The sequence below is a fragment of the Clinocottus analis genome, unplaced genomic scaffold (assembly GCF_023055335.1).
Source record: "Clinocottus analis isolate CAN_PGR_092001 unplaced genomic scaffold, fCliAna1.0.p SCAF_27, whole genome shotgun sequence".
Taxonomy (NCBI): Eukaryota; Metazoa; Chordata; class Actinopteri; order Perciformes; family Cottidae; genus Clinocottus; species Clinocottus analis.
The window spans coordinates 3,551,542-3,565,939 of NW_027176009.1; the positions used below are offsets into that span (position 1 = coordinate 3,551,542).

Here is a 14,398-nt window from a genome sequence, read left to right on the forward strand (position 1 = left end):
CAACAGTCAAATAAACACACATCCGGGACACACACACACACAAGTTCAGTCGAATTTTACAAGTAAAACTTTATTGGAATGATACTCATGTTGCAAAATATTACACTTCGTGTTTTTATGTCACCGTTCCCGTGACTTTAGACGCTTCCCCTTGCAGTGTGTCTCTCTCCCTGTGTGTGTGTGTGTGTGTGTGTGTGTGTGTGTGTGTGTGTGTGTGTGTGTGTGTGTGTGTGCACGCGCGCGGGTTAACATGGTTTACATCGGGGTCTCGTTTCCCTAAAAAGTGCGACAGTATGTACCAGCATTGTGCCTGCATCAAGAGGAAGTTGTATCACTGCAAAAAAAACATTAAGGAGACAGGGAATACTATTGTATCATAACTTCAATTTTGTCCATGACGATATAGTCAACATTAAACTCGACCTGGAGGAAACACAGCAAATGTGAAGTCTCAACAAGTGGTTTACAACAATGTCATAATAATAATATTAATAATATTAAAAGGTCGGAAAAATAGTCCATCATGTCCAATATGCCAGTTTATAACTACAAGTGGTACCTTGTAGCTCTTGCCACCATCTATCTGCCGATATGACTTTGACTTCAGATTGATCAATGAAATGTTTGTACGCCTCTCAATGAGAAAGAAGAATTTGAAGAGCAAGGGTATTCAGGAGAGGGGGTGAACCCTTTTGTTCACTATTTGGTGTGTGTGACTCTTTGATAGAAAAGCAATCAGTCAAAAGCATTGTTACTGGACACTGCTGATTACTAACCGGGCAAAGAGGGCAACTGCCCTGGGCACCTGACCCCAAAGCCCCAGGCTCACCGAGGCAAATAGTTTGTGGTAATTTGATTAATATTAACTTTGTTTGGGATTTAGTAAGAACAATATCAATGGACACCATGAAGAGACTTGAGATAGATTTTAGTTCAACTTGAGTCCCTGTCTGAGAGGTGTCTTGGATCCAATCGATTTTACATGCCAAAGTCTGTTTACTCTTCATGTGGACTACTCCTCCACCTGTAAAGTTGTTAAACCATTCATCTCATATGACGTGAACATGGCATAATCATTAGGCCTCTTGAGTCTCTTGCGGGTTTTATGGAAGTGCTATACTGCATCACTGGCCCTTTAAGGCCTCCATCACGTTGGCTAATGCTGTGCTTACATGGTGCATATTCCTCAATTAATTTGTTTGAATCAAATTAGCACACTGTAAACCTGGGGCCATGTAATATTCCAGCATAGTGATACTGTGCATAATGTGCAGACAGAGGAAGGAATGGTGGGGTAATGAGGGCCCCCTAGCTGGTTAATCCTGCTGCGGACGTTGGGCTACGTAGATCTAAAAATGATCTGAAACAGGTCATTTAGCCCGCCTTGAATATTCCTCTTGATGGTTGGTCATTTTCAATTTGATGAGACTATAAATTTAATCGCGTGTGTATCGCTTGATTTGTACACACACGCGCGCGCGCGCGCAAACGCACACAGACACACATGCGCGTGCAAATGCGCACACACAGACACACACACACTTTCACATTACAAATGTGTAATATTGAGGAAAAAGCTTGGTACATTTCCCCATATCTGAACTTTTTTTGAACAGGAAGGACTCGTTCAAATAAAACATATCTGGATTTTATAGCAATCAGAGAAAAACCAGAGCGCCTGTTTGAACCAAGACAGATTATCTTCATTATGGTGGCACATTAATACACAGCTATGAAGAAGGCATTTGAATGTTTGAAATAGACACTATTTATAAATTCTGAATGACCAAATCCTATAATGACCACCATTTTGGGCATTGCTTAAGTACTTTGCCATCATAGCTCAGGTGCTAATTAGGCGTTGAACACCTGAAGTGCTATATGTCGTGCACTTTAAAACAGGCAGCTTGTATACTGTTCACTGAGATCATTCGTGTCCCGTTTCAGTACGACCTCTATTCAACTCTTCTACCTTTCCTAACTTCTTCAATGGAGTAGCAGTCATCTTTACATCATCACCATATGGAAAATAGAATTAAACAAAAAGTGTGTATGGAAAATCAGAGATGGGAAAAGAGCTACTGGCACAGGTAACCTGTCACACAGAGTGAAAGTGCTGTGAAGATGAACACAGGTGTCTATTAAAGACCATGAAGCACACTATCCTACAATGACTGCTCAAAGAGCTCCAGTGACCACCAGCCAGAAGCAGTTTGAGGTAGTCTGCCTCGGATGGTCTCTTCTAACTGGAGTAGGCAAGGGCCGAATGGTTGATTCAAAATGATGCACCAGCTTGACTAGTAAATGAGCTCTGAGCAGAGACAGCGACTGCTTTTAAGACCAAACATAGTTGTCGAGTTAGCAAAACTAAATCCTCTGGAAGGGAAAATTGGGGAATACCCTAACTAAAAGCCTTAATATTCCCTTTTGTTCCTCTTAGTGCTAACCAGAACTTTAAATTCCCAAATCTATATCATAAGCAAGTGTGTCACACATCTTCTTGACCTGCTAACTCTAATGCTTAATGTTGATAAAATGTCTTATTAAGTGATATGTTCAAACCTGAGATACCATTATGTGATGGTGTTCCTTCACAACACTATTGAAACTGAGATATTTACGTTCCCTTATCCAAATTTCCTTGTTTTGTCTGTGTGCGATGAAATAATTGGAGCGGCTAGTATCTAGTAACATTTAAAAATGAAGTGCAAAGCCTGGCTATGCTAACAATGATAAGAAGTGTAGATGGAGTTACACAGTAAACTTAACTGACTTCCTCCTCCTGAAGTGTCATCTTTTTCTGACACTAAGTTTTTTGCGTAGACAATGCGTCATCTTTATGTTTTTATTTTGGCCAATTATGCCGGTGACTCGAGGTTTGATGTCCACGATATGAAACGGCAAAGGTTTAAAGACATAAAGAATAAATGACAAAACATATTTAAGTGCATATGAGTGTGATTCATTCAAATGTTCAATTAAACGCTCCTCCTGCTCACCAGAGAGAGAGAGAGAGAGAGAGAGAGAGTTTGAGAGAGAGAGAGAGAGAGAGAGAGAGAGAGAGAGAGAGAGAGAGAGAGAGAGAGAGGAGGAAGAGGAGGGAGAGAGAGAGAGAGAGAGAGCACAAGGTAGTTGGTTTTAAATTGAAGAAACCTTTGTGCAGACTGAGACCTCAGCTTGATCGACTCTTTAGGCTTCATGTGATGAACAACCGACCGCAGCAGACTAAAACCGACCGACTGATTTCTCTGTGATGTGGCCTAAAAGTGATTCACTGATGAATGAAACAATAAAAGAGCAGGGAAGATCTTGGGTGAAAATGTGTCGAGGCAACTCAAATAAGTGGGGTTCCCCTCACCCTTGAATCAGAAGCACGCCTTCATTATAAAGGGATCCATAAATAAGACAGAATCTTAAATAAAATACAACAGAAACGCAACAGAAAAGGCAACACTGCTGGTTATCAGTCTCCTTGCTCTTTTTCCCTCCTCTATCCCATTTCCCCTCCTGCTGTTGTAGCTGGTGCTTGTGATTGGACAGGAGACAGTACTCTCTCTTTACGTCTCCCACTTGACCAGCCTACCTTTGACACTCCCTACTTCCTTCTTTCTTCCTCTCTCGCTCTCTAACTCTAGAACTCAGCAAACTCCTTGGCACATTTCTCATTGAAGGAGACGCGGATCTCCTCCTCCTCGTAGTCGTCAAAGTTGCTGGTGTCGCCTGGTCCTTTGAACTTGGGAACAAAGGGAGCTTCCACCTGAAGACAATTAAAACACCAGTTGAGGAGTGAATTTTACAGAAGGGAAGTCAGAGCATAGACACAATGCGCACTGACATACGTGCATACCTTTTTCTGGTAAATGGCAATCCAGTCAGTGGTTGCAAACCATTTGTGTCCCTTGATGTCGTTGACCCCGTTCTTGAGGTTCCCGTAGCGTTTTGTTAGATCCACCTGAGGATAATACCGACACGTTTTCATCACTTGTTCAGAACATGAGTAAAGGTAGCCTGAACTTCACAATGGATTCAGGTTCACCTGTAACAGGTTCCTCAAGAGGTCCTTCAGGTCTGAGCTGAAGTGAGATGGGAAACGCACCTGAGACAGAAGACAAGAAGAGGTTACAAATGAGTCCAAGTCCGCTTCTCTAACCTTCATGTGGTGGCCTAAAGAGGTTATTCAACAGGAGGTCATGACTTGTATGACAATATCCCACATTGGCTGAACAATAAACTCAAACCTTACCATAGGAAATGCTATGAAAGCAAACATCACAGCATTATAAGTATTAAAAAAACACACACACAACAGCAATCACTGCCTCTCCCCATGGTGTTGCCGTGTAAAAAATAAATCTTTTCTCTATGTGTGTGTGCTGCTTTTGTGCATCTGTGTTCGCCCCCATTTGTGCATCACTGATATGCCACAGAATATTTACAAAGTGTCTCTGAAATAAAAGCATATAATAATGACAGAAAAGAGATTGGAGGTGTTTATCGTACAGTGCAAAACACCTGCCGTCACAGAAGTAGACTTGGCCCAAAATTAAAAAAAAAAAAAAAAAAAGCTTCTGGGGAGTATTTCCAACATTTTTGTTTATTACAAAAATGTTACAGAGAGATGTTACAAAAATGTATACAGACAATATAACTCCCCTCTTTTAAAAATAAAACCATCTGAACAAAGTCAGGGAGGTGGATGAGGGGCGGGTACTTCTGTTATATTACAAACAGACACTGAATGTAGCACAAAGTGAGAATCAGAGAGTCAGACTCACCTTCCCTGATACGATCTTTTCATAGATCTGAATGGGCTGGTCAGCAAAGAAAGGCGGGTACCCTGCTGCCATCTCATAGACAAGTACGCCCAGTGCCCACCAGTCTACGGCCTTGTTATACCCCTGGTGGATAAAGCAAGGATGGGGGAAAGTGGAGATAAAAAAGAGAGCATTATAGACGGTTACTCAAGAAAATATTTAATTTTTTTAACTTTCATTCACCATTCATTTATTCTTCCCTCAGGTATGTCTTATTTAGATGTTCAGAAGCAAGAGATAGAATGGTTATATAGCGGGCGGTAATGAAGTAGTAGATATTATACTTAAGATGAGAACCATTCAGGGACATCTTACAGAGTGCTCTATCAATAAAGAGGTCTTGATGTTTGTTGTCACGCGTCACATTTAAATAGTAAGGCAGAAAATATGCAATATATTTATTGTAGTTATATTAATTTAATTTATGGAACTGTTAGATTGCTGCTTGACCACGCCGTGAATACAGGTGCGTGCCTCTTGTTGTTTTGACCAAAATGAAAATGTTTTCAAAAGGCTAAACTATCAAATATTGAATGAAGCAGAAGATTTTGTGAGTGAGAACTTGTTGTGAATTTGGAAAGTATTTTCAATACATTTTGACACTGGGACTTTACAACCCTTTGAGTTATTGGGAATGTTTGAGACACAAGAGTCTGAAACAATCCTACAGAGTTACTGTTTAAACCGAATAGAAAAAAAGCTATGCATCATTTAAAGGTTGATTAATAATGTGAATGTCGGCATTATGAATAAATGCTCTTACATAGCATTAAACAAAAACACATTTGGCATGTTCTTCCAAAGATAATGGCTCATTTAATATCGGATCAAAAAGGAGCACACTGGATTTTGCTTTGACTGCTGCAGTGTAAGCAGGCTAGCTAGTGCCCAGTCAAAAGTTTGCAAAACTTTGTTCACCACCACCTGATATCCTGTCAAATGCAGTCGTTAAAAACAGTGACTGGTTTCAGGCCACACCGAACTGTTTACATCTTGTTAAGAGGAACATTTGAGTTGTGTGTGCTCTATAGCTGCTCCTTAAACCCACAGGCCGAGCAAGGCTTAAACTAGCGGTCCCCAACCACCGGGCTGCGGCCCACTACCGGTCCGTGGGTCCATTGGTACCGGGCCACACAGAAAAAATGAGTTAAACAAATGTTGATTGATTATCAAGGTCGAAAAAATGTTTTATTTCGAAAAATGACCGGATACATCCATCTGTGCGTCTGAGCCTCTTGACACATGTCACTTATCAACAAAACCCCAAAAATGTAACTTAAACGTATGTTTCAACTCTTCCGGTGTTTTGCATTAAAATCAAGGCAGCAAGTGTGAGTGTAATTGTGAGTTGTATATTTATGCGCTTTATATTAGTTTTTAACACCGGTTGTATCATTTTTTAATGTCATATTTATTATGCCGTATTTATCGCCAACACTGTGAAGGCCGATCCATTAAAATATTGTCTTACACAAAAACGACTTTTGGCGCAAAAAAGGTTGAGGACTGCTGGTTTAAAAAACCCAGGTGACCAACATCAACACCCCGAGATGCATTGCCTCTGGCTGGTAGGAGCATGAACACCAGCAACCATGTGTTATAACTCTGCCAACTCAAATGAACAACTATCCTGTTAGGAAAGTGTTGTAATGTGTTTCTAACTCGATGAAACAAGTTAGTATCATTGTTTGTTCAAATGCAGAATATCTTGTTTTGAAAGGAAACACAGGTGACAGTTCGCAAGACTAAACAAGGAACAATGATGGCTCACCTTGCTGAGAATAATCTCTGGGGCCAGATATTCTGGGGTGCCACACAGTGTCCAGGTCCGGCCCTTTACGCGTTTGGCAAAGCCAAAATCTGTCACCTGAGAGAGGAAATGAAAAGAATGTTGACAATCAATGAGAACATTGCCGGGCTGAGATTTAGCCCATGAAAGGCAGAAGGAGGGAGAGCCAGGTGATAGATGGAAGCAAAGAGATGAAGTGAGGCAAGGATCTTGGAGCAGCGATGGGACTGTTCACCACTAGAGGGCAGCAGCATCTGTGTTACGCGACCGACTGCCAGCACATTACTCAGTAAACACAGATTATTGCAAAATGCACTCCCCTCATGTTAACAGATTCTCAAACATGAGAATGTGCTGCTTCTCTTAGTCTTGCATTGTAAACTAATTATCTGGCTTTGGTCACACAAGACAGATGGTGTGATGACATCCCGTTGGGCTCCAGGAAGTTGTTGATCATTTAAAGATTAAACAATTCATCAATTATTGGGTAAGAAATATCACCCCTCCACCTCTTAAATACTGCACAGGTGTTTACTGAGGTTTTAGACAAACTAAATCATGGTACTGTGCCCGGTCGGGAAATCCAGAGGGATTAGGCTCTAGGCTGAAAATCTGAGTGGTGAGAACGCACAGAAAACACAAAAAGCTGGACCCGTCTGCGTGTTTAGAAAGCCAGAAATCTCAACAGCCACTGAGACACAAGAGGGACCAACTTTGCTTAGCATCGGATGTAAACTCCCACTGACCTTTAATGACTAATATAGGCAGACAAATCATATGAATACATGCAGAAATTCACAAGTCCGTTATGATCATGATTAGTGTATATCACTGCATCAGGTGTTAGTTACTTGTATGTAGCCCTGTTGGTCTATGAGCAGGTTTTCAGGTTTCAGGTCTCTGTAGATCAGGTCCAAAGCGTGAAGATACTCAAAGGTGAGAACGATCTGAGCAGCGTAGAACCGAGCGTGAGGCTCACTGTACACAAACACAAACACAAGGCAGTTTAGTGGAGTGTTCAGAACAGAACAGCGGGGAACGTAGCTAAATAAAACAAAGTCGAGCTAAAAGAGGCCTGACGAGAACAGAGCTGTAAAGAGTAGAATAAAATAGACTACAAGAGAATAAAATAGAGAACAGCAACGAATTGGGAGTCCAGAACGCCATAAGTTACCTCTGCGTGTGCCTATAAACACTAACCTAAATCTGCCAATTCTCCGTAGATGGGAGAACATCTCTCCACCGGGTACATACTCCATCACCATGTAGAGGTTAGTGTTGTCCTGAAGAAGAAAAGACAGGGGACCTGTTAGTGACACTCACATACCGACACATAACATACACAAACACACACAGGATGGACAACTGGATGACGTGGAGACTATAATTTTGAGGGAGGATAGATATAAATTCACTGTTGTTTCTTTCAGGTATTACCATAAAAAAGTGTCTGTAACTGTGTCTATCATACATTTATTGAAGTTGTTTTGCACCCTTTAACAGAGACAAGTACTGTAACACTAGCTTTACATTATCAAGGAGGATTTAACTCTTCACCCGTTTCTCGGTTGACGGCTGCAAATACAACTTCCTGTCAAACAACCCTAACTAAGCTGAGTTAATATGCGTTTGTTGTTGACTCCTCCATGAGTGTGAAGGTCGAGACACGTGGACAGGAAAATTCTGTTAATAGGTTTATTCAAAGCTTAACCTGAATAAGGCTTTAATTGGAGTATGGCCATCAGCCGGGTTAGTCTGTACGAGTACAACCTGCCCCCGACAAAGCTGGGGTGTGAAAATGTTAAAGAATGTGTGGCTCAATTCACTCCACATTTGCAGATAGCAAACAGCTGATGAGATGAATTGGCAATGGCAATGGAAATGATGATGTGGATGAGATTGTAAGTCAACAGATCATTGCATCTGGGCGTACAAGTTCACACGACTTAGAGCTTCTTTTTTTTTTTTTGAACTAATTCCAGGTATACATAGTTTTGTGATCACACGGATCATTAGAAATACTTCGATGAGGTCTTTAACCAGAAGAAATTAAGATACAATTTTGATTGAAAGTGAAATAATTCATCGGGAATGTTAAAATTGCATCAAATGGGTGCTATACGCATTATACAGAACTACTGTAAACTGGAACGAAGTTAGTACATGTTAAATATGACAAAATCATGATACAGAAACATATTCACTCCCATTTTGATACAATTTTCTCAGTTATGGTTATTATTTTACAAATTAAAATATATATTTTTTTAAAGTATTTAATTTGTTATAAATAAAATAAACTTCAAATGTAATGCTTTGGCCATTAGTTTAAATAGTTAGTAATATACAACATTACCTAAAAGTAAATGCAAATAGTAACATTGACATAAAAATACACACATAAAGTCATAAGCAGCCAGTTTTTAAATACCAGGCCAGTAGTACATGTTTCTGCAGACTCATGATAAACAAACTGTTCACTTTACATGTCAATTGTGATTTTTTTTATGGACAAATAGCAACTTAAAAGCTTGAATGAGGAATTGGGGCAAAGCAGATGAGTGGAAAGAAGGGAAATATATTCAGTCACTCATCATCAACACATTGCAACACAAACACACACCATCTAAAATTGTCCCTACCTTGAACGAGTACTCTAACCGAACCAGAAAAGGAAAGCTGACAGCCTGAAGAATCCTCTTCTCATTCAGAGTGTGCTCTATTTGCTTGAGCTTCACCACCTGAAAGGCAAAAAAAAAGAGGGACAAGGACAGTTTATATTGAGTGTGTTTATATAGCTACTTAGGCACCCCATTCATTTCTCTTCCTGATGAAAAAATAAATAAATAAATAATACAATTTATGTATATGATATTAGTCTCATTATGAGATATGATTACTTTTTTTGGTCATTTTGTTAAAGGTACCTGCTAGTGATGTTTTTTCACACCATCATCAATATTTACTCAAGTATCAATACCTTAGTTTTCCTCCAATTTTATGACAGCAGCGGCTCTGAAACAGCCTGCCTCCTTCAGGCTCGACCAATATCCGCAAGCGTCTACATTTAAAGTGCATCTATCTATTTTGTTTGTTTTTGTTTTCGCTTATGATCACATGGGAGTACTTATTCAACACACAACTGCTTCTGAGGTAACTTCATAAACCAGAAGTCTGACCTATACTGATAGAAACAATATTTTGGTACAATGTTTAAAGATGTATTCGTGTGAAATTGGCAACAACAACAAAAAAAAAAAAATACAAGCTAATACTTTGCAAACAATTCTTTTCCACTTTTGGGAATACGACACACAGACACACAGTCAGTATGGTGCAAAGCGGCACGAGCTGGAAACCGGGCCTGAATAGGATGAATATATTATGAGTAGGAGGTTTATTATCTAAGCAGATGTTATAAAATTGGCAAATCACCATAGATGCTTTTATCCAACAGACAATAGGGTCACAGTCTCCCCTTTCATATATTTAGTCAGGTGGTTTGCCAGGTTGCCAGCACATAGTGGATACACAGACAACATTAACAAATTCTGAATTTTGCATTTAAAATGTATTGACCATTTGTGCATCAATGTGATAAAGGACCTTGATTTTTCAGGTGTTAAATCCACTGGATTAGCCATTGAAATATGCAAATATTATTTCTATAAATATTAGTCATAAGAGATGATCGGTGCGAGCAGAGAAGCAGGCACAAATTATTCTAAATTGGTAACAAAAATGACTTCTTGAACCCCTCAGCCCTGCCACTTGGGCCGATGTCTGCTTCCGCACAAGCTTGTTCAAAGAGGCTCAATGGAGGAAAAGGTCTGCGCCTGAGTTTGAGTCCCTGCATCTTTGCACCAGCACATAAAGCACCTTGCAAGTAAATGTTTTCGTATCAATAACATTCACATATATTTTCAGTGACCACCCTGCAGGTGTCCTTAAATGAGAGTTACGTTCGAACAACCTCAATCCCACGAGGCCCTCCTGACCCAGACTGACCTTCTGCTTGTTGAGGATCTTCATGGCATAATGCTGTCCCGTTTCTTTGTGCTTCACAAGCATCACACGGCCAAATGAGCCCGTGCCCAGGGTTTTCAACCTCTCAAACTGGTCCAGGCCAGAGGTGTTCTGAACAGAAAAAAAACAAAAAGGGGAAGTTGATTTTGGGGAAAATGAAACAGTGAGTTTTTATAAGGCGGCCGTCACATTACTATCTGTTCGGTATTATTTATGTTTTTGAACAGGCAAGCAAATGCCCAAGTTATGTTCTTAGTACAACCCCGGATTATATAATGGATATCAAACATGGTATATACATGGTTTATGATATTATGTGGTAATAGATATTATAGTGGATGTATTGTGGATAAAATGCACATAATATGTATATAGATCCCAGTCATATTCAAACCTATTACTCTATGTGAATTTGTAAAATATATCCTGAATGAGATCATCGACATGAAGTTTATAAAAAGAAAAAACCTGTCATACCGTCTCATGTCAAGTGTATTTTTTGTACCTATCTGCATCAGAGAGAAAGGGAAGTATGTAAAGAACATTTTTGAGAAACTTATGTGTATCAAATATTATAATCTGTGTATGTAAAATATATCTTAAAGCTTTGTTGCAACTTTTTGAAAAATCCTATTTCAAGGGCTAGATAATACGGTTGAAATAAATACCCTAATGCAAAAACAAATAATATATTCTTTTAAAGGTTTATACCTAAAATCATTATAATGTCCAATGCAAAATGCTTCACACCCGTAAAAAGAAACATCATAGTAACTTGGAGAACAGGAATTTAAGAAAAGACAATATGATGATAACATAAAAACAATAAATGATCAAACAGAATCATCACACAACATATTTCACTGTCCAAATATATGAAAATGTACAGTGGTAGCTGGCAGAACAACAACAAAAAAACAATTTGGGGTTCACGAATGCATATGTAAAACAAACAAGTACATTTCAGGAGGAATAGTCGAGAAACACCAGACATATATTTGATATTTGTGACGTAGCGTAGGAATGAATGTACAGTACACGTTTGTATGTATCCAAGCGCATGCAGAACACATTCGCATTCCTGTTGTGTTAGATGAACGTCACACACACATCCAAACACTAACCTGTGCAGGGGTTTCCCACTTCTTTAGAAAGTCCTCTTTGGCTTTTGCAAGGAACTCCTTGACTGTGGACGAAAAGATCACAAGAAAAGCTTTAGTGGTGTGTGAGATTAAACTGACATTGGAAGAACGGGAAGACCTGATGGAGGAAATATATAATGCAAAGCCTCAATGTTAACCAACGCTTTATTTCTTCCGTGAAGTTGGGGCACTCACAAGAGACAGATTTTATGGGATCAAGGATAGAGATTTGTCATCCCTGTGAGCATTTTGAAGATGTTTGTTAAACATAGATGATAAGTGATAGGTTGATGGAACACGGTTTTAATACCAATGCATAATACCAACAAAAAAGTAATGGTAAATAGAAAAGCCCCAGGAAATAATCACTCCGATAAAAACACCAGTCCAGTGGCCTCCGACGTTAGCGTACTATCATCCGTGTGCACAACAGCAACTTTACATCAGCTCAGCCAATGGGTTCACGTTAATTAGATTCAGCTCACCCACACACAGTTTAATCAGCATCTCTTTCCAAAGGAGTGGAGCAACAGGCCTCGAGTGTTTGGGAAATATCTGACACTTAGTGTGTTGTGATAATGGCAATATTTCAGGACAATAGATATTACAAAATGCTCGCAGTTTACAATCGCTATTGGACGTTGAGCAGCTCATGTGAAAACATGAAAGCAAAGCAAAGAGTCCACAACTGAACAGTCCGTCTGAGGAGAGATCCCCCTTTTTTTTTTAATCTCCATGTAAACACACTGCTCCTGAATTTAAAATGTATGAAATTCATGATCTTGGGAGCTTGCATTCGTTTACCGAGGACTTGTCATGGACGTGCTCGTGGATCTTAATGAATGGGGAAGCAAGAATAGGCCTCTAATTAACAGTGTGCGGCTTGTTATGTGAAGCTATCACAGCCTGTTGTGTCACATCGTCTCTGATCATTTCATGAGGCTGCGACTGAGCAGGTGTTGCTGCCGATAGAGTGATGTGTAACAATACTGGCGATGGTACCCACCGCTTTCCATCTCGTTGCCCTTCCTGGCCGTGGGCGCGTTGCCCATGATGACACTTTGTCAACGGGCGATCCGTGGCTTTGTGGCCGCCCTGCAGCCGTGTCAAGCCGGTAACTCGATTAAGTCCGAGTGGTGCTTCCGAAATCCAGATGTAACCGTTACCAAGCAAGGTCCTTGGTCGTTAATAGCCTGACAGCTGCTGGTGCGCGAGACGGTCTGGCGGAGCGGGCTCACTCACTCCACCGGCGGACGGTACCGAGATTAAATCCACGGGGAGCTGTCGTTCTGGTGTCTCGGTCGCTGGGGCTTTACTGGACTGCCAGGCCGACCTCGGCGCAGTTGGCCTGAACACGGAGGATCCAGTCTTCTCCTGTCCCTCCTTGCAGCCCCCTCCGAGCGAGGCCCCCCTGGCTCCCCACCTCTCCCCCAACCCCCACCCCCCCCACACACCCCAAAAAAAACCCAGCTATACCGACGGCGGGGATGCAAAATTAGCAATCAAAAGACTGCATCTATTCGCCACCGAACCCAGATTAAAAAAAATAATCCTCGGCTGGGTCCGACAACGACGCAAATTTGCCCAAATCAACATTGGCCCCCTGTAGCCTCGGAGACGGGCGAGATGACGGAACTACAGCCGAGAGAACATCCCGCCCACACGCCAGAACCGGCTTGATTGACAGCTGGAGCTCGGCTACGGATTGGCCACCAATCCACGATGCCGTCCCACAGAGCGCTCTGATTGGTTTTTTAATCCATCAACAACGTCAACGTACCGCCACCCTACAAATAGACAGCGACGGGAACGTCAACGATTATTTTCCTCTCGACGACGTCCGCGCCCACTTTCTCCGGTCGCTCTCCTCCATTGGCTTGTCTCGGCCGAACCGTGGGAATCTTGGTGAATGCGAGAGTATCTATTGGCCGTAAGGAATGGCTCCCTGCCTCCAAAAGAAAAAACCTCCCTCCCGCGCTCTATCACCCCCCGCCGCTAAGCGACTGATACACGTTTGGCTAAGTGACGTCAACCGCGAGCTATTTTTAGAAATGTTGGTCAGAATTTAACGCACGCGCGGCGCGGTCTGGTTGGCAAGACTTCTAAACAGATCGCAGACGGCCGTGCATGAAGGGAGGAGTATCTAGTGAGAAATGAATCACGAGAAATATAAATATATTTGTATTACTATCAGTGTTTAATGAAAACACGCAGAGCTGCATACTATCGGTGTCTCACCAACCTTTACAGTCAGCATCTCTGTCACTCCACACCTGTTGTACCTACAGGGCAAGTGGAGCAGATGCCCCAGAGTCCTTATTATTAGGATCCTCAAAAGGCATAATTTCACATAGATTTGCATTTGAATATCTTATTCCAGTAATAATTTTAGCTTGTGTTGCTGTCAGAACGTAACAAACAAACAAAATTAGAACGTTAAAGGACTCCAGGCCCACAAACAAACACCCAAGGTATAAGTGGGAGATCCCTGCGAGGTCGGATACCATTAGGCCTCTAACCATTTACTTCGTTATTTATTGGAGCACAACATGTGAGCCCTATATTTATGTAACATCGAAGAGCTTTCTGATGATTAGAATAAAGGCATTGGCCAATTATAAGCGCAT

General features: G+C 41.1%; 1 protein-coding gene across 1 annotated transcript; it reads right to left on the reverse strand.

The window, feature by feature from the left end:
• Positions 1-49: 49 nt before the first annotated feature.
• Positions 50-13,179, reverse strand: prkacab (protein kinase, cAMP-dependent, catalytic, alpha, genome duplicate b). The gene is made up of 11 exons (XM_068592548.1): positions 12,778-13,179; positions 11,754-11,815; positions 10,612-10,740; positions 9,246-9,344; positions 7,804-7,886; positions 7,455-7,581; positions 6,586-6,681; positions 4,776-4,898; positions 4,037-4,096; positions 3,848-3,952; positions 50-3,757 (listed from the first exon to the last, which is right to left on the reverse strand). Exons 1-11 carry the CDS (start codon positions 12,821-12,823, stop codon positions 3,632-3,634), a joined length of 1,056 nt encoding a protein of 351 aa, XP_068448649.1. The 5' UTR covers positions 12,824-13,179; the 3' UTR covers positions 50-3,631.
• Positions 13,180-14,398: the final 1,219 nt, after the last annotated feature.

What these genes read in the sequence shown, in the direction of transcription:
- prkacab (XM_068592548.1), bottom strand. Translation starts at nt 12,823, where the DNA reads ATGGGCAACGCGCCCACGGCCAGGAAGGGCAACGAGATGGAAAGCG. An exon ending in ACCAACAGGGCTACATACAA is followed by an intron (nt 6,682 to 7,454) that starts GTAACTAACACC and finishes TTCCTCTCTCAG; the next exon opens with GTGACAGATTTTGGCTTTGC. An exon ending in AAAAGATCGTATCAGGGAAG is followed by an intron (nt 4,097 to 4,775) that starts GTGAGTCTGACT and finishes CTTCTGTCTCAG; the next exon opens with GTGCGTTTCCCATCTCACTT.